The sequence below is a fragment of the Babylonia areolata genome, chromosome 24, assembly GCF_041734735.1.
Source record: "Babylonia areolata isolate BAREFJ2019XMU chromosome 24, ASM4173473v1, whole genome shotgun sequence".
NCBI classification, from domain to species: Eukaryota; Metazoa; Mollusca; class Gastropoda; order Neogastropoda; family Buccinidae; genus Babylonia; species Babylonia areolata.
Window position 1 is genome coordinate 10,096,611 of NC_134899.1, and position 19,965 is coordinate 10,116,575.

At 46.2% G+C, this 19,965-nt stretch overlaps 1 protein-coding gene across 4 annotated transcripts in view; it reads left to right on the top strand.

Annotated features, from left to right (window-relative positions):
- Positions 1-12,739, top strand: part of LOC143299066 (uncharacterized) — a 283,702-nt gene extending 270,963 nt beyond the window's left edge. For all 4 annotated transcript variants that reach the window (XM_076612165.1, XM_076612168.1, XM_076612169.1 and 1 more), the window contains 4 exons: positions 2,707-2,805; positions 5,623-5,742; positions 8,537-8,634; positions 9,336-12,739. In XM_076612165.1, the coding sequence (XP_076468280.1) occupies positions 2,707-2,805; positions 5,623-5,742; positions 8,537-8,634; positions 9,336-10,293 (1,275 nt within the window). In that variant the 3' untranslated portion in view covers positions 10,294-12,739. The remainder of the gene's footprint in view (positions 1-2,706; positions 2,806-5,622; positions 5,743-8,536; positions 8,635-9,335) is intronic.
- The last annotated feature ends 7,226 nt before the right edge of the window (positions 12,740-19,965 follow it).

Below are 19,965 nucleotides of genomic sequence, written 5' to 3' on the forward strand. Positions count from 1 at the left end.
GAGACAGAGAGAGACAGAGACAGAGAGGGAGAGAGAGAGAGAGAGAGAGAGAGAGAGAGATTCAAAAACTTTATTACTCAAGGATAAAGATTTTTTGGCATTGCCTAGTCTTCCAATCTGTCCTTGTGACAACAAAAGCAGTAACGATAAGATACAACAATAATAACGATGGTAAATACTACTACTACTACTACCACTACCACTACCACTACTACTACTACTACTACTAATGATAATTATAATACTAATCAACGGACCATCATCATCATAAAAATATAATGAAGGGAACACTGTCATACACTCACACCCACCCACCCACACACATATGCACACACTCATCCCCAAACACACACACCCTTACGCTTATACATATTTGCACATCTAACCACATGCATGCATATGTCTACATGTAGATACAGAATTGTATGCATATGCATACATAAACATAATTAGGTATCATATCGTATTGTAATACATTACAGATCATATTGTATAGTACCATAGCAGATATTGAAAAAAAGAAAAGAAAAAAAAAATCAAGAAGTAAAGGGGTTATTAGAGAGAGAGAGAGAGAGAGAGAGAGAGAGAGAGAGAGAGAGAGAGAGAGAGAGAGAGAGAGAGAGAGAGAGAGGGGGGCTGTCCTGTGTGGAGGAATGCTGAACTTCAGTTTCAGAGAATCGGGGTTCGTTTATTGGTTCGTTTATTTATTTATTTATTTATAGTCTGTTCATCTAAGATGAGGAGGAGGAAGGTGGCAGAATGGTTAAGACGCTCAGCTGCCAATACACAGAGTCCGTGAGGGTGTGGGTTCGAATCCCGCTCTCGCCCTTTCTCCTAAGTTTGACTGGAAAATCAAACTGAGCGTCTAGTCTTTCGGATGAGACGATAAACCGAGGTCCCGTGTGCAGCACGCACTTGGCGCACTGAAAAAGAACCCATGGCAACGAGAGTGTTGTCCTCTGGCGAAATTACGTAAAATGAAATCCCCTTTCATAGGTACACAAATATGTAAGCATGCACTCAAGGCCTGACTAAGCGCGTTGGGTTATGCTGCTGGTCAGGCATCTGCTCAACAGATGTGGTGTAGCGTGTATGGATTTGTCCGAACGCAGTGACGCCTCCTTGGGAAAGTGAAACTGAAACTGAAACTCATCTAAGATGATGATATTAGACTGAAAATAAATGATATTATTATTATCATCATCATTTGGATTATTATCATTTCTATCATAATGATAATTGTTATTATAAATAATTAGAAATCGACATTTCTGTATATTGGAATGAAAAGGGGGGCGGCTGAGGTGGAGGGGAGGGGCGGGAGCGAGGGGGGGGCGGGGGGGGGGGGGGGGCAAGGAGGAGGGGACTAAGGAAGGAAGAGAGACAGACAGACAGACAGACACACACAGAGAGAGAGAGAGAGAGAGAGAGAGAGAACAGAATGGAATGTGGAAAAGATAGAGTACAAAATCTAAAATGGAGAGGGTGAGTGTCAGTGACTGGAGAAAGAAAAAAACATAATATTGGAAGGGTGTGAAACATAATACCATCAGGGGATCGGGGCGGGGTCACGAAGATAATATGTTTACATGTCTATGGGTAGGTTGGAAGACAGGAGAGGAACTCCCCTCTCCCCCCCTCCCTCCGTTCCGTCCGTCCCCCCTCCCATGCAGATATCACACCCACCACAACCACCACACCCCACCCACCACCTCACCCCACCACATCCACAACACCCCACCACACCCACCACACCACACCCCACCACACAACACCCCCACCACACCCAACCCCACCCACCCCCATCACCCCCACACCACACCCCTACCCCACCCCACCCCACCCTTACCACGCTCTTCGTTCCAATACAAGAGTTGGCCTCAGAGGAACGAATGCTGTGATTATCCTTGCTTCCCGTTTCTTTCTGTTTTTTCCAGCCCAGTATAGTAGGGGTTATATAAGTGAATGCATGTCGCGCCGACTTCAACTTTGTGATCAAGAAAACAATGCGAGGGTTGACTCCGGGGGGCGAACGGCCTTTCTGGGCTTCCCGCGTGAGCTGGACGACTGGAGGGGCGGGGGTGGGGGTGGGGGTGGGGGGGGGGGGGGGGGGGGGTGGTTTGGGGGGTGGGGGTGGGGGTGGGGGGCGGAAGTGGTGAGATCAGGGAAGCGAGCGTTAACGCGCGTAAATCCCTGTACATACCGTATGTTTTCATGGTATGCTTCATGGCATGCTTCATGGCATGTCGGCCAGACCTGTTTGGATTACCCCCACATGACCGACCGACCAACCAACCAGCGCGGATCAGATCACTGGAATCTGTTAATTCTCTGCCGGGGTCGTGGTGGTGGTGGTGCTGGTGGTAGTGGTGGTGGTGGTGCTGGTTCTCCCCATCTGGAAAACACCGAATACTTCGTCTCGCCACCTCCTTTCCCATGTGTTTCATATATCAGAGGGTGAAACGATAACTGATAAAAGTGTCATAGCCTTTTACGGCCAGTGAATTGATCCTTTTCACTGACGGGCGCAATAGCCGAGTGGTTAAAAAAAAAAAAAAAAAAAAAAAAAAAAAAAAAAAATGTGCGTGCACTGTTTTCTGTCTTTTTCTTTATATATAATGTCTTTATAAATAGTGTGTGTGTGTGTGTGTGTGTGTGTGTGTGTGTGTGCGTGTGTGTGTGTGTGTGTGTGTGTGTGTGCTGCAGGAGAAGGTGCAGTCGCTGTGCTCGGAGTGTGACGACCTCCGCATCCGAGCCAAGACCAGCGAGGACGCTCTGCAGAGGGATTCGGACGTCAAGGTGCAGGTACGCTGCCTTCCGCCCCTCCTCCCCCTCCTCCCCGCCCTCCTCCTCCTCCTCCTCCTCCCCGCCCGTCATTGGCCTTGCGGTCCTTTTGACACGGGTGACTGCGTCAACATATTTTCACTGCACAACAAAACATTAGAATGAACGAAATGAAAATTATTAGTGAAAGCAAATAACCGGAGGTATCTGAGAGGGAATGAATGAATGAATGAATGAATGAATGAATGAATCTTTATTTTCCAACGGTGAAGATATTAGCACTTTGGCCGACTTACACATCTGCCGTTGTTCTAAGAGACACACAAACATGTGCGCATATAAATGTAGTTATACTTAATACTTAATACATGCATAATGTACGAGTATAACACAGCGTCACACTGAGAGACACAACATCGCTCACATCTGTACGGAACGAAAGCGAGTAACACACACACGCACACACACACACACACTAACACACACACCCACACCCCCACACCAAGGGAAAAACAACAACAAAACCCTAGCACTGGGAGACAGGGAGTGAAGGGGAGGGGAGAGGGGGGTAATGAAAGGGAAGTACAGTAGCCTCTTCCTTCTCTTCCTTCTCCTCCTGCTTATTCTTCTACCAACTTTTTTTTTTTTTTCTTCTTTTTTTTTTCCCATGTCACAAATCTACTATAACTCACATGGGAGTCGGTTTGGTCTTCGTTTCCAGATCTGAACCACACACACACACACACACACACACACACACACACAAGTACTACAGGGAGCACTCACGTAGAGATATAATCATTTTCATGTTGTGATGTACCCCCCTCCCCCCCCCCCCTCCACACACACACAACACACCCACTGTGATTTTATCGGTCTGTCAGACGCACGTGCGCACCGCATTCATTTTAAGACCCCGTTCTTCCCCAACACGCCTTTAGTAGCTAGGGGAAGCGAGAGGAGGGGGCGTGTACTGAGTTTTAAGCCAATCTGCTGGTTTATTGGGTCCACACACACACACAGACACGCGCGCACGCATGCACGCACGCACGCATTTTTTTCGGTATATATATATATATATATATATATATATATATATATATATATATATATATATATATATATATATATATATTGTATTTGTATTTCTTTTTTATCACAACAGATTACTCTGTGTGAAATTCGGGCTGCTCTCCCCATGGAGAGCGCGTCGCTACACTACAGCGCCACCTTTTTTTTCTTTCCTGCGTGCAGTTTTATTTGTTTTTCCTATCGAAGTGGATTTTTTACTACAGAATTTTGTCAGGAACAACCCTTGTGTTGCCGTGGGTTCTTTTACGTGCGCTAAGTGCATGCTGCACACGGGACCTCAGTTTATCGTCTCATCCGAATGACTAGCGTCCAGACCACCACTCAAGATCTAGTGGAGGGGGGGGGGGGAAATATCGGTGGCTGAGCCGTGATTCGAACCTGCGCGCTCAGATTCTCTCGCTTCCAAGGTGGACGCGTCACTACATCACTACACACACACACACACACACACACACACACACACATATATATATATATGTATATATATATATATATATATATATATATATATATATATAGTTGACAACGCTCTGTCTTTTAGAATGGAAATGTGCTGGCTTCGAAAGGCACTGAATTATTCATAACTCGAATTTTGCTTACTTACGAGTTTCTGAAAACTTGTTGGCGCAGACAATGCATTGTCACACTGCGGACGTCGGTTACATATTTTGTGACTGTGAATACATTATGAACTGGTGGGGGGGGGGGGGGGGACACACACACACGCATAACATTCTACTGCCTTGACTGAAAAAATAAAAGAAATCAGCCGTAAGAGTCTAGCCAAGTATTGAATTCACATTTCTAAATGGACATGAAATCAAACGAACAAAAGATGTTGACGAAGTCAGTCAGTCGCTTTGCAACTTTTTTTTTTTTTTTTTTTTTTAACCTATGTGGGTTTTCTTTTTCCGGGTGTGTGTGTGTGTGTGTGTGTGTGTGTGTGTGTGTGTGTGTGAGAGAGAGAGAGAGAGAGAGAGAGAGAGAGAGAGAGAGAGAGAGAAATTTGCTGTAATCGGAGGCAGCAGAAATACAATAAATCAGTAAATATTGAAAAAGAGAGAGAGAGAAAAAAAACACATAAAAACAACAACAACAAAAAGCAAAAACCGAAAACATGATCGTACAGCGCACAAGCAAACACACACACACAAACACACACACACATTATACAAAGTCTAATTTTAATATATTCTTTGTTTATAATTCTTAGTATAGTAGCCGCAGTTGTAGTATTTTTCAATACCTATCATGAGTTAGAAATGATAATGTATTGCTTGACCACTTTCTGCTGACGGAGAAATGATGATGTATTGTTCGAGCTCTTTCTGCTGACGGAGAAATGATAATGTATTGTTTGACCTCTTTCTGCTGACGGAGAAATGATAATGTATTGTTTGATCTCTTTCTGCTGACGGAGAAAATTAATGAGGATGTATTGTTTGACCTCTTTCTGCTGACGGAGAAATGATAATGTATTGTTTGACCTCTTTCTGCTGACGGAGAAATGACGATGTATTGTTCGATCTCTTTCTGCTGACGGAGAAATGATGATGTATTGTTCGACCTCTTTCTGCTGACGGAGAAATGATAATGTATTGTTTGATCTCTTTCTGCTGACGGAGAAATGATGATGTATTGTTTGACCTCTTTCTGCTGACGGAGAAATGATAATGTATTGTTTGACCTCTTTCTGCTGACGGAGAAATGATGATGTATTGTTTGACCTCTTTCTGCTGACGGCAGCTGGCCCTGACGCCGTACCTTCACCTGCCCCAAGAGATCGAGAGCCTGAAGACGGTGATCGACATGAGGACTGAGGAGATCCAGAAGCTGAAACGGCAGAACATGGACCTCGTCAAACAGGTAGCTGGGTGTTTTGCTTCTCTCTGCAAACAGCTCTGACGTGCTGACTCTCCCAGCGCACATACATACATACATCTGTCAGCCACCCCATCCATAGACACCTCCACCAAACACATAAAGAAACACCCTCACTCATACAGGCAACACTGACACATACACAGCCAACAAATGCGGACACACCTCACACATGCAGGAAACTTCCAAGTGCATACAGACGCCCACCCCCTAGACACTCAATCCGCACACACCATCCACACCCATACAGACAGACAGACACACCCCACCCACAGACGCCTGATCCACATATGCACCCCACCCCCGACACAGACACCCCGCACCCGACACAGACACCCCACACGCCACACAGAAATCCCACACAGACACCCCACACCCCACACCCGACACAGACACCCCACACCCCACACAGAAATCCCACACAGACACCCCGCACCCCACACCCGACACAGACACCCCACACAGAAATCCCACACAGACACCCCGCACCCACACCCGACACAGACACCCCACACAGAAATCCCACACAGACACCCCACACCCCACACAGATATCCCACACAGACACCACACACCCTACACAGACACCCCACACCCCACACAGACATCCCACACAGACACCACACACCCTACACAGACACCCCACACCCCACACAGACATCCCACACAGACACCACACACCCTACACAGACACCACACACCCTACACAGACACCCCACACAGACACCACACACCCTGCACAGACACCCCACACCCCACACAGACACCACACACCCTACACAGACACCCCACACCCCACACAGACACCCCACACAGACATCCCACACAGACACCACACACCCTACACAGACACCCCACACCCCACACAGACACCCCACACAGACATCCCACACAGACACCCCACACCCCACACCCGACACAGACACCCCACACCCCACACAGAAATCCCACACAGACACCCCGCACCCACACCCGACACAGACACCCCACACCCCACACAGAAATCCCACACAGACACCCCACACCCCACACAGACATCCCACACAGACACCACACACCCTACACAGACACCCCACACAGACACCCCACACAGACACCACACACCCTACACAGACACCCCACACAGACACCACACACCCTACACAGACACCCCACACCCCACACAGACACCACACAGAGACACCACACACCCTACACAGACACCCCACACAGACACCCCACACAGACACCACACAGAGACACCACACACCCTACACAGACATCCCACACAGACACCACACACCCTACACAGACACCCCACACCCCACACAGACACCCAACACAGACACACAGACACCCCGCACCCCACACAGACACCCCACCCGACACAGACACCCCACACCCCACACAGACACCCCGCACCCCACACAGACATCCCACACAGACACCCCACACCCCACACAGACACCCCACCCGACACAGACACCCCACACAGACACCCCGCACCCCACACAGACACCACACCCGACACAGACACCCCACACCCCACACAGACACCCCACACCCCACACAGACACCACACCCGACACAGACACCTCACACAGACACCCCACACCCCACACAGACACCCCGCACCCCACACAGACACCACACCCGACACAGACACCCCACACCCCACACAGACACCCCACACCCCACACAGACACTACACCCGACACAGACACCCCACACCCCACACAGACACCACACCCGACACAGACACCCCACACCCCACACAGACACCTCACACAGACACCCCACCCCACACAGACACCCCACCCGACACAGACACCCCACACCCCACACAGACACCACACCCGACACAGACACCCCAAACCCCACACAGACACCTCACACAGACACCCCACACCCCACACAGACACCCCACACCCCACACAGACACCTCACACAGACACCCCACACCCCACACAGACACCACACCCGACACAGACACCCCACACCCCACACAGACACCCCACCCGACACAGACACCCCACACCCCACACAGACACCACACCCGACACAGACACCTCACACGGACATCCCACACAGACACCCCACACCCGACACAGACATCCCACACCCCACACAGACACCACACCCGACACAGACACCCCACACCCCACACAGACACCACACCCGACACAGACACCCCACACCCCACACAGACACCACACCCGACACAGACACCTCACACAGACACCCCACACCCCACACAGACACCCCACCCGACACAGACACCCCACACCCCACACAGACACCCCACACCCCACACAGACACCACACCCGACACAGACACCTCACACAGACACCACACCCGACACAGACATCTCACACAGACACCCCACACCCGACACAGACCCCACACCCGACACATACACCCCACACAGACCCCACACCCGACACATACACCCCACACCCGACACAGACACCCCACACAGACCCCACACCCGACACATACACCCCACACCCGACACCGACACCCCACACAGACACCCCACACCCGACACAGACACCCCACACCGACTCCACACCCGACACAGACACCCCACACCCGACACAGACACCCCACACCCGACACAGACACCCCACACCCGACACAGACACCCCACACCCCACAGAGACCCCACACCCCACACCCACAGTAGAAAGAGACAGTGGGAGAGCGTGTGCTCGAGTCCACGGAAATAAATAATTTACGTGTGCTTGTGCGTGTGCGTGTGTGTGTGCGTGTGTGTGTGTGTGTGTGTGTGTGTGTCCAGCTGGAAGAGCTACCTATTGCCCAGGAGAAAGTGGTGTCCCTGAAGCAGAAGGTGGAGAATCTACAGGCCATAATCAACATCAAAACGGACCACGAAAAGTAATTAACCTCTCCCCCCCCCCCCCCCCCCCTCACTCTCTCTCTCTCTGTCTCCTTATCTTTCTGTTTATACTTCCACTCAGGTTATTGTAATCGATGACTTTTAGCATTGTGTGTTCAACGAAGAAAAAAGGGTGGGTGGATGGGTGGGTGGAAGTGATTCTGGATCCGTTAGGAAAACAGCCTTAGGGAAAAACAACATAAAAAAACAACAACAAAACCGAACAACAACAACAACAACACGAACAATATTATATTATGCATCGAGGCAAGCGTGCGTTTGTTTTGTATTATACATTAAAAAAAAAGTCTTGAATATAAGCTTGTTTGTGTTTTCACAGTCATTTCTTCTGTCATTGCTGTTGTACATGTCATAATATGATCGATATAAGGACAAGTCTGGATTTTTTTGTTTTTTTTTTTTTATTTACCTGCTGAATCGGTATATTGAATCGGTACCTGTTTTTTTCTGTCATCGATACTGGGACTGAAGAGATAAAAACAACCACCTACCCACCCACCCACATACGAAGTGACCTCCCCTCGTGCAGTCAAAATCATTCTTAGGTTGAAAGAGCATGCTTAAATAATTGGTTAAAATTTTTGTTAGTAGTCTTTGAAAGAAAAGACAAAGCAGAAAAAAAACAACATAGAATGAAACCCTGTGTGTGTGTGTGTGTGTGTGTGTGCGCGCACAACAGGCAACTGCACGAAAAATGCCAAGTGCTGATGCGCAAGTACGACCGCGAGTCACGCGCCAAGAAGCGCCTGTCCATGGACTACGAGCAGGTGGTGTGGCGCATGTCGCAGTCGGCTGACCTGGGCGGGTCCAGCGAGAGCGTCGGCGCCGGCGCCAGTCCCCGACAGCTGTCCCGCTCCCCGAGCCGGGGCTCCCAGCACAGCCCCCACGGGGCCAGCCCCGTCCGCAGCCTCAGCTCCTCCTCGGGGCAGGGCGCCGACAGCAACGGAGGCGGGGTAGGGGTGGTCCGGAGACAGCGCAAGACCTCCGGAGGAGGGGGTGAGGAGGCGGACCAGAGGCGGCGCGCCAACACCTTCTCCTCAGACACGCCCAGACACCGACATGTCAAGCGAGACGACGGGGATGGTGACGACGGGCTGAGTGGACCGGCATCCTTGGGCTACGTCTCCACCACCTCCTCCTCCTCCACGGGCAAGCGCCGCGTGCTGTCCAAGTCTGGCGACTACAGCGAGTTGGTCAGCGTCGCTGCTGCCCGGGAGCGGGAGCGGCGCGAGCGTGAGCGTGAGCGTGAGCAGCACGAGGAGTCGTTCAGCTCGGGCCACGAGTCCGGGGACACGTCGGACTTTTTCTCCAGCCTGGAGAGCAACGTGATCCTGGAGACGGCCCAGGGCGTGTCCTTCCAGCTGCTGGACAAGGCGGAGGCGGGTGGGGGTGGGGGTGGGGGTGCCCCTCCTCCTTCCTACCCTCAGCCTACCCCTGCCCAGGACGAGGTGTTCGCGGAGGAGATGGTGGTGCTGCACGCCATCCAGGACATGTCCCCCCCAGAGGAGGTCACCACTTCCTCCTCCTCCTCCTCCCACACCATCACCACCACTACCACCACCACCCCCACACAAGTCAAGGACACCGACAGGCAGGCGGAGGTCACGGTCGTTGTGACCACGGCGTCCTCTCAGTGAAGTGGGAGTGACTGGAGGGACAGGTTGGCTGGGTTGGCTGGGTGTGTGGGAGGGGGGCTTCCCCTCCCCCACCACCTGGTGGTGATTTCGCGCCACAAGAAACGGTGTCTCTGGACGATTTTCTCTCTCACTTTCGCTCTCTCTCTCTCTCTCTCTCTGTCTGTGACATGTTAACGAATGTGTTTATCAAAGGTAAAAAAAAAATAATGTGTTCATGCATTGGAGTTTTGATGCACTTTTTGATTAATGAAATCCGGGTTGGTTGTTTTGTTTTTTTTTTTGTTTTTTTTTTTTGTTTTTTTCTAGTACTGCCAGGCTTCAGAAGCCAAAGCAAGTAGTGGTCGAGAGGTCGGATTTTTTTTTTTTTTTTTTTTTTTTTCCTGTCAGGCACGGAGCACACAACACGCTCGTTCACGGACACTGCTTTGAGGCACACAGCGCAAGGGACGCAACCTCCTTTTCTTTTCTGTCGGAAATTGAGGAAGCGGTGCACGTTCTTGCGTATCTTCTTTCGACTTCTTTTTCGACCAAAGCAGGCTGTGAAGCCAGCCGGTTATATTTTGGGTTTTCCCCTCCAGTTGGGTCATGAAAATGCCAAAGAAGAAAAAAAAATGTTGTTTTCCAGAGATAGTTGCACAAGCGCGGTGTTTGCGACACAAAATGTCACATAAGTTCTGACACAGATTAGACCAGTTTATCCGCACACACTATTTTTTCGCATGGATATCCGAGGACGTCCATAATTGTCCCGTAGTCATCTGCATGTCTTGGCACAAAGAAGTCGGCTCTGCTTACTCTATGAACTTTACATGAACTTCTCAGTAAAAAAAAAAAAAAAAAATAAAATAAAATGGCATAAAATAAAATGATTACAATATATTATTGAATACCATTTCGAAGAAAATATGAAGATAGTCTGTTGTTGGTTTGTTTTCTTTTTTTCTTTTTTTTATGTTAAGGAAACGCGGGCAATTACGGAGGCTGTAGTGAACCCAAACAGAATAGCGACTAACCCTGAAATTAACTGAACACGAGGTACAGAATGTCATAGTTTTTTTAGTGTCAAGTGTTCATGATCATCGATTTTCGAGGAGTGCAGAAGAATCTTGAAATATATCCCCAATGTTTTTGACATTATCTGTTCTAATGGGTCATATTTCCTGCCAAAGTTCTTCTACTCCTTCGTATAGTGATGCACCATCTGCTTCCAAAAACCTTTCGCCGTTCATTCAATAAAATTAGATATAGATTTTGTTTTTTCTCTCGCTCTCATTCGTGTCAGTACTTTGGTGCTACTGCGATGACAACCACTTTATACGTGGCACAACTATTTGGCTTTTTCGTGTTCCTGTAACTTCCGGCACACATTGATATTATCTTCGTCATTTTTTTTTTCCACGTCGTTCCTTTGTCACCATCAATTACCATTCCAAAGTCATTGCCTGTATATACATGTAAAACGAAGAGAAATCGGTGTTTGGAGAGTATGAGAAAAAAACAACCCAAAACCCACAAAACAACAACAAAAAAAACAACGTCTTTGATGTATACGTACCCTTTTATTTTCTTGATTATCATTAGAGATCTCGCTGTTAATTTTCACAACACGCTCGCAGTGCTGTGAGAAAGAAGTTTGCAATTTTCAGTGACGATGTTTTTGTGTGAATTTCTTTAGGGATATTTCGGTTTGCACGAAACGGGCTTATCCTCTTGAGAAGTATTCGAAAAATTGTGGCGTTGTATGCGTGATATATATATATATATATATCAAAGACGAAGGAAGATGAGCAAAGTGTACAGACAAAATAAAGCTTGAAAGAATGTGCCCAGTGGACTGGACTGGACAGGACAGTTGAAGCGAACTGAAGATGAAATATTGAGTGCGGATGTACCGTGTGATTGGGTGCAGCCATACTCTGTCCTTAAACTAAGTTCAGATGTAAAAACTGACTGAAAGAGGTAACTTGGACAGACGAGATGTGACAAAACGATGTACGTTTTTTGTGTTTTTTTTTTTTTTGTTTTTTTTAATGTAAGCGCTGCATCGTGCACCGACGTTCCTCCACCCACACTCCATCCCTCCACCCACACCACCACCCCCATCCCCCAAGGTGTGAATATTATGGAATAGAAATTGCTTTTGTTATTGTCTGTGATATGTAACATATTTCTTGCAATAGTTCTGTCTCGCGGTGTAAGTCAGTCTGAACACGTCTTTCATCCAGCCCCAATTCCACCTTTTTTTTTTGTGTTTTTTTTTTTGCTCTATCGAAAACCATCGGTTAATTCACGCTCAGTACTGGGTTTATCGAATGTAATGTATTTAGAATGCGCAAGCTTTTTTTTTTTTTCTAGGCGAATTTCTTGGTGACTGAATTTTGACCGATCTTTTAGGGAGAGAAGGAAAAAGAGACAGGGTGTGATGGGTATGGGATGTTTTTGATGGCATTTTGCCATGTTTTGTTTTTTTCTCTTCTTCTTCTTCTTCTTCCAGATTTTCAACGTTTACAGTTTTGACTGTATTTTTAACTATCGGACAAGAACACATGTTCAACCCCCCCGAATGCTGTATTTGATCTGGTCGTGTTTTTTTTTTTTTCCTTAGAGGAAAAAAAACAAACAGAAAAAAAAACACGTCGTGGCTGCGTAGATTTCACTGGGACGTACCAGATGTTAGTTTATGACAGGAATGATTATTTGTTTAATGTGTACACAAATGAAGCAAGGCCCTTGACCTCGTTGGGGAGCCACAGGGAGGACACATTGTGCACAGGCATTAGTAAAAAAAACAAAAAAAAACTGGCTTTACCAAGTTTCTTCCAAAAGCCACCCCCGCCCCTCCCCGACCCCCCCCCCCCCCCCGACCCCCCTCCCTGTCCTCACATTTACCCCAACTACCACCACCCTCGCACACGCACGCACACACACACACACACACACACACACACATACACATACACATACAAAATGCACACAAAGTGGTACACTCACTGTTTCTTTGATGTTCGGAGTCTGCCTGATTGTACAGAGATTTGTGTCATTAAAAAAAAAACAACAACTACAGGTGTGAAGTCACCAGTGTTGGTCGTGGAGGAGTCCTTTGATGTTTGTTTTGGTGGATCAACATCAAGTGTGTGCGTGCGTGCGTGTGTCTAAACAGCCTTCCAGTCAGCTACAACACACACACACACACACACACACACAATAATGATAATAATAATGAACACTTGTTGAGCACTTTCCTCCCTTAAAGGGAGCTCAAAGCGCTTTATAAGAAACATGAAAAGTTCTAAAGCATAAAAGCTTAAAACCGATTCAGACTACGAGTATTACATTTCTTTTGCGCGCGCGCGCGCGCGCGCACGCACACACACACACACACACGTCCCTCCCTACCTACTTACATACATGCATGTATATTATGCATATCGTATTGTATTGTATTACTCTTTTTGTCACAACAGAAAATCGGACTACTCTCCCAGGGGAGAGCGCGTCGCTATACTGAGAGCGCCACTTTTTTTTCTGCCTGCAGTTGGGTTTTTGTTGTTGTTGTTGTTGTTGTTTTCCTACTGAAGTGGATTTTTCTACAGAATTTTGCCAGGGACAACCCTTTTGTCGCCGTGGGTTCTTTTACGTGCGCTAAGTGCATGCTGCACACGGGACCTGGGTTTATCGTCTCATCCGAATGACTTGCGTCCAGAATACCACTCAAGGTCCTAGTTGAGGGTGGAAAAAATACTAGCGACTCTGCCGGGATTCGAACCAGCGCGCTCAGATTCTCTCGCTTCCAAGGCGGACGTGTTACCTCTAGGCCATCAGTCCACTCTATGGAGAGAGAGAGAGAGAGAGAGAGAGAGAGAGAGAGAGCATTCAGCAAACTCAACGAAGTCTGGACTGTCTGCTGTGTGGGCGTGCAAAGACCTGCAAGTCATGTCCATCACGTTGTTGGACACACAGTCAGAAGAAGAAGAAGAAAAAAAAGCGGAGGAATAAAAAAAAAAAAAGAGCAAAAAACAAAAAACATTCATACTTGTTGCACGTTTCAAAAAGTGTTTTTAATTAATTAATCTGGATAATTTCTAACAATGTGGCAGCACTCTTAAGTCTTTTTTGGCGAGAAAAGAGACTGTTTTTCATTCATTTAACTCACTCAGTACGGCCAGTACACAGACCCCTCGGATGTCCAGTGGGTGTCTGAATGACCCAACCTTTAGCTTCCGTCGTCAGAATAATTTATTTTGTGGTATTCTTTGTCAACATTCACCTCTTCAGTATAAGAGCCTTCCGCTTGCAATATTTTGATGATGGTAATTGGGATGAAACGCTGTTAACGTCGTCTCTTTCGCCGTTCGTATGGAGAGAGTCAACTGTCTCCTTTAAAATAAAATTTAAAAAAAAAAAAAAAAAAAAAGACAGAAAGAAAGAAAAAGAAAACCTGTCTCCTTTTCTTTCTTTCTTTCTCCTTGCTTCCTTAATTAACTCTCTCCATACGAACGGCGAAAGAGACGACGTTGACAGCGTTTCACCCCAATTACCATCATCAAAACATTGCAAGCGGAAGGCTCTTATACTGAAGAGGTGAATGTTGACAAAGAATACCACAATTCTGACGACGGAAGCTAAAGGTTGGGTCATTCACACACCCACTGGACATCCGAGGGGTCTGTGTAGAGGAGAAGAGAGGACTGGCCGTACTGAGTGAGTTAACAGTTGACACAACGGGGCACTTTCTCTCGCATCCCGGGGAAGATGAAGTGACGGCAAGTCAACAGAAAAGCGAATCAAAGTGGCTGTGAGGAAACGGAAATGAATTCAATCATCAGACACCCGCAAAGAAAACACAACAGAAAACTGAATACAGTTTCAGTTTCAGTAGCTCAAGGAGGCGTCACTGGGGTTCGGACAAATCCATATACGCTACACCACATCTGCCAAGCAGATGCCTGACCAGCAGCGTAACCCAACGCGCTTAGTCAGGCCTTGAGAAAAAAAAAGGTGAATAAATAATAGATAAGCGTACATAAATCAGTAAATAAATAGATAAATAAATAAATAATAATTATAATATAAAAATGTAGTAGTAGTAGTAGTAGTAGTAGTAGTAGTAGTAGTAGTAGTAATGATAATAAAGACAACAATGATGATAAAATAAGCAAATAAATGTAAAACCTGAAGACACACATTCACACATACACCCACACATGCATAACAGATATGCACCAAACATGCAGTTTCACAGATATGAAAGCACAGTCAAATACATATAAACGTACATGAGCTCCAACACACACACACACACACACACACACACAAACACACATTACCCTGCACCTCCTCTACCCCCCTCCTCCACACACTCATTTCTAGTCTATGTATCGCAGCTTCCACGGCACACACACACACACACACACACACACACACACACACACACACACATGCATAACAGATATGCACCAAACATGCAGAAATGTGAAAAGGGGAAACAAACTTCGAAAAGCGACAACAAACAAACAAATCAATCAATCAGAAATCGAAAACAAACTATGAAAGGCGCAACAGCCGAATGGTTAAAGCGTTGGACTTTCAATCTGAGGGTCCCGGGTTCGAATCTCCGCGACGGCGCCTGGTGGGTAAAGGGTGGAGATTTTTCCATGTGTGCAGACCTGCTAGTGCCTGAACCCCCTTCGTGTGTACACGCAAGCTAAAGATCAAATACGCACGTTAAAGATCCTGTAATCCATGTCAGCGTTCGGTGGGTTATGGAATCAAGTAAATACCCAGCATGCACACCCCCGAAAGCGGAGTATGGCTGCCTACATGGCGGGGTAAAAACGGTCATACAAGTAAAAGCCCACTCGTGTGCATACGAGTGAACGTGGGAGTTGCAGCCCACGAACGCAGAAGAAGAAGAAGCAGGAAACAAACTACCAGACAGCTGAAACAAGCAATCAGAACCCTGAAACAAGACTCACGAAATCGGAAACAAAACCCCCAGAAAATTAAAAAAGACAAGCTGATACAGACGAAACAATACGAAAAAAGTGAAAGCTTCCAGGTGGACTGAAACAAGCCAACGGAGAATCATCACCAACCACCAGAAAAAAAAAAGAAAAAAAAAAAAAAAAAAAAAAAAAAAAAAAAAAGAAACAAGCAGAAAGTCAAAACCAACCCACCTTAGAAAACCAACTGAAATTCGTACCCAAAAAGAATCACTCGAAACAAGGGTGCAGGTGTACCCTACTCATCCTTAGTGCCAGTCCAACACGTCCACGTGTACTGACATTAATTAATCACTCAGTCAATTACTGGTACCCTCGCTTCTCATGGTAAACAGTTCATTGCGAAACATTCCTCTTTTTTTCTCTCCTCTTTCTCGTAAAGTTTCAGTTTCAGTTTCAGTAGCTCAAGGAGGCGTCACTGCGTTCGGACAAATCCATATACGCTACACTACATCTGCCAAGCAGATGCTTGACCAGCAGCTTAACCCAACGCACTTAGTCAGGCCTTGAGAAAAAAAAGGTGAATAAATAATTAATAGATAAGCTTACACAAATAAATAAATAAATCATAATTATAATATAAAAAGGTAGTAGTAATAATAATAATAATATAATAACAATAATAAATAAATAAATAAATCGCAAAGTATATCATTTATGCAGTATACGGTTTCAAAAATAATTCATTAAAACAAAAACAAAAACAACAACAAACAAACAAAACATTCTTTTAACTCTCTCCATACGAACGGCGAAAGAGACGACGTTAACAGCGTTTCACCCCAATTACCATCATCAAAGTATTGCAAGCGGAAGGCTCTTATACTGAAGACGTGAATGTTGACAAAGAATACCACAATTCTGACGACGGAAGCTAAAGGTTGGGTCATTCAGACACCCACTGGACATCCGAGGGGTCTGTGTAGAGGAGAAGAGAGGACTGGCCGTACTGAGCGAGTTAAACCCCTAAGCCCTGGTGGCAATCAATGCAGAAAGGCCTCACCAATCTCGAAGAGACGCTTGCCCATAACAGTCAGAGATGAAACGGCACAGAAAGAAGGTCAAATTCTGACAGACATACAGGCCAACATCAGACTTCATCTGTGCAATGTGTTGGGACGGGAGACTACCATTCTGGAACAGGGCCTGTGAGGTATAATTATACCTTCCAAGCCCCTCTTTCAGCCTACACAGTCAATTCTGAAAACGCACCTTTTTCCGCAAAACATTTCTGTACTCAGCACGGTGGACAGTCCAAAGTCTGTTCGCCACATGGAGTTCTATGCCAGAGATATTTGTACTCACGTAATCCTGTTTTAGTGCAGTTGATATATTTAATGTGTCTGGGCGCGCGCGTGCGCGTGCATATGTGTGTGTGTGTGTGTGTGTGTGTGTGTGTGTGTGTGTGTGTGTGTGTGTGTGTGTGTGTGCGTGTGCGAGTGTGAGTGTGCGCGCGCATGTATGCGTGTGTCTAAAAAAAAAAAAAAAAAAAAAAAGAAGTGTTTTTAAAGGAATGTATTTCTTTTTAATCTAAGCATTATTTACTTGATATTTTTATTGTTTGGTGGATCATGCTTTTTATTATTTTTTTTTTTTTTGCTTTTTTTTTTCCATTCATTTTGTGAACGCATTGGATTGAGCTGTTGTAATGTTTTATGTTATGTTTATATCTGGCTCGATGATGTAACGAAGGCGCTTTGAGCAGCATTAGTACTGGATATCGCGCCATAGAAAAGTTATGAATTATTATTATTATTATTATTATTATTATTATTATTATTATTTAATGACTACCAAGTTAAACCGATCTCTCAGTCAAAGAAGGCTACTCACTTGAGTAACTTATCAGTTCCACGTGTTGCGCTTCTGTAAACAGCACACAGAGCCGCCACTGCAGCAGTGCAGACACTTCTCTCGTGTGTGGCCTCGCGGCTTCCCGATCCTACTGCAACGGAGCCAAGTTTCGTGTGGATGTGAATGGTGTGTAAACACAGACTCTGGCAGGTGCGTCGTGTGCATGACGTCAGTTTACTAGTATACCCATAAAGAACACTCACAAAATCAAAACGGATAAAAGAAGTTCTCTCTCTCTCTCTCTTTTATTATTATCTTTATTATTATTATTATTATTATTATTATTATTATTATTAAATGATAATATACAGACAACATTCAATGCTCAATCAGTTTATTTTCATAAAGGTTTCTGGGCTGTAAATACCAGGAGAGAAAAAGAGAGAACTCAAAACGCTGCTGTTTGTGTGTGTGTGTGTGTGTGTGTGTGTGTGTGTGTGTGTGTGTGTGTTTGTTTGTTGTTGTTGTTTTTGTTCTTTTTTTTTTTCTTTTTTTTTTTTTTATTGAATTGGATTAAGATTTTATGCATGGCCCTTTTCTTCCAGTTTCTCCTTGAGAGGGGGGAGAAAGACAAGACAGAACAAGACAAGACAAGACAATTTTTTTTTATTTCGAGGATAATAGATAAGCACTTGTGTGCTTTTTTTTTTTTTACATCCAGTCCCCGCCCTGAATAGGGTCTACACTACACAATATTTAATAAAAATGAAAGCATGGTGTTAGTAGACATACACAACAGAGGAAAAAAAAATCCATAAATCAAAACAAAACAAAACACACACACACACACACGAACACACACACACACACACGAACACACACACACACACACACACACACACACACACACACGGCATACAGGCACTAGCATGGTGTTAGCAGAGAGAGAGAGAGAGAGAGAGGCAGAAAGACAGAGGCGGGGTGGGGTAAAGGGGGGGGGGGGGGGGTGCGGCAGACGGAGGGACAGACCGACCTAAAATATCATGTTATACGTTACATGTTTGTAATCTGTTCAACAGAGCAGTCAATTTTTTTGTTTTGTTTTTTTTTTTGGTCCCAATTGAAGGGAGTGCACCGCTATTCGCTCCATTGCGACTAACTGACAGAGTTATTTCCCTTTAAACGGAAATGCACCTTCCAACACGCGCGGGTGTGGTGTGGTGTGGTGTGTGTGTGTGTGTGTGTGTGCGTGTGTGTGTGTGTGTGTGTGTGTCCGTGTGTGTCTGTATCTGTGTGTGTGTGTCCGTGTGTGTCTGTATCTGTGTGTGTGTCCGTGTGTGTCTGCCGGTATCTGTGTGTGTGTGTGTGTGTGTGTGTGTGTGTGTGTGTGTGTGTGTGTGTGTGTGTGTGTGTGCAGGGAAGTAAGGCGTAAGGATGTGTTTGTAGTGTGTGTGTGTGTGTGTGTGTGTGTGTGTGTGTGTGTGTGCGTGCGTGCGTGCGTGCGGACACGCGCGCCTGTTCGCACGCAAAGTGTGTGTGTATAAGCGTTCGTGTGTTCATGAATGTGTTAAGCGTGCGTTGGCAGATGTATAGCTGTGTGTGCATTTGTGTGAGTGCCAAGCATGTCCGCGTTTCTTCGTGCCTGTCGTGTGCACGCGTATGTGCTTGCGTGAAGCCATTCTTGAAGAGAGCATAATTATCAGCGAGCTGTGCTTCAATTCTGGGTCAGTCACACACACACACACACACACACACACACACACACACACACACACACACACACACACAGAGGCAAACACACTCACACACACATGCATACACACACACACACACACACACACACACACAGAGGCAAACACACTCACACACACATGCA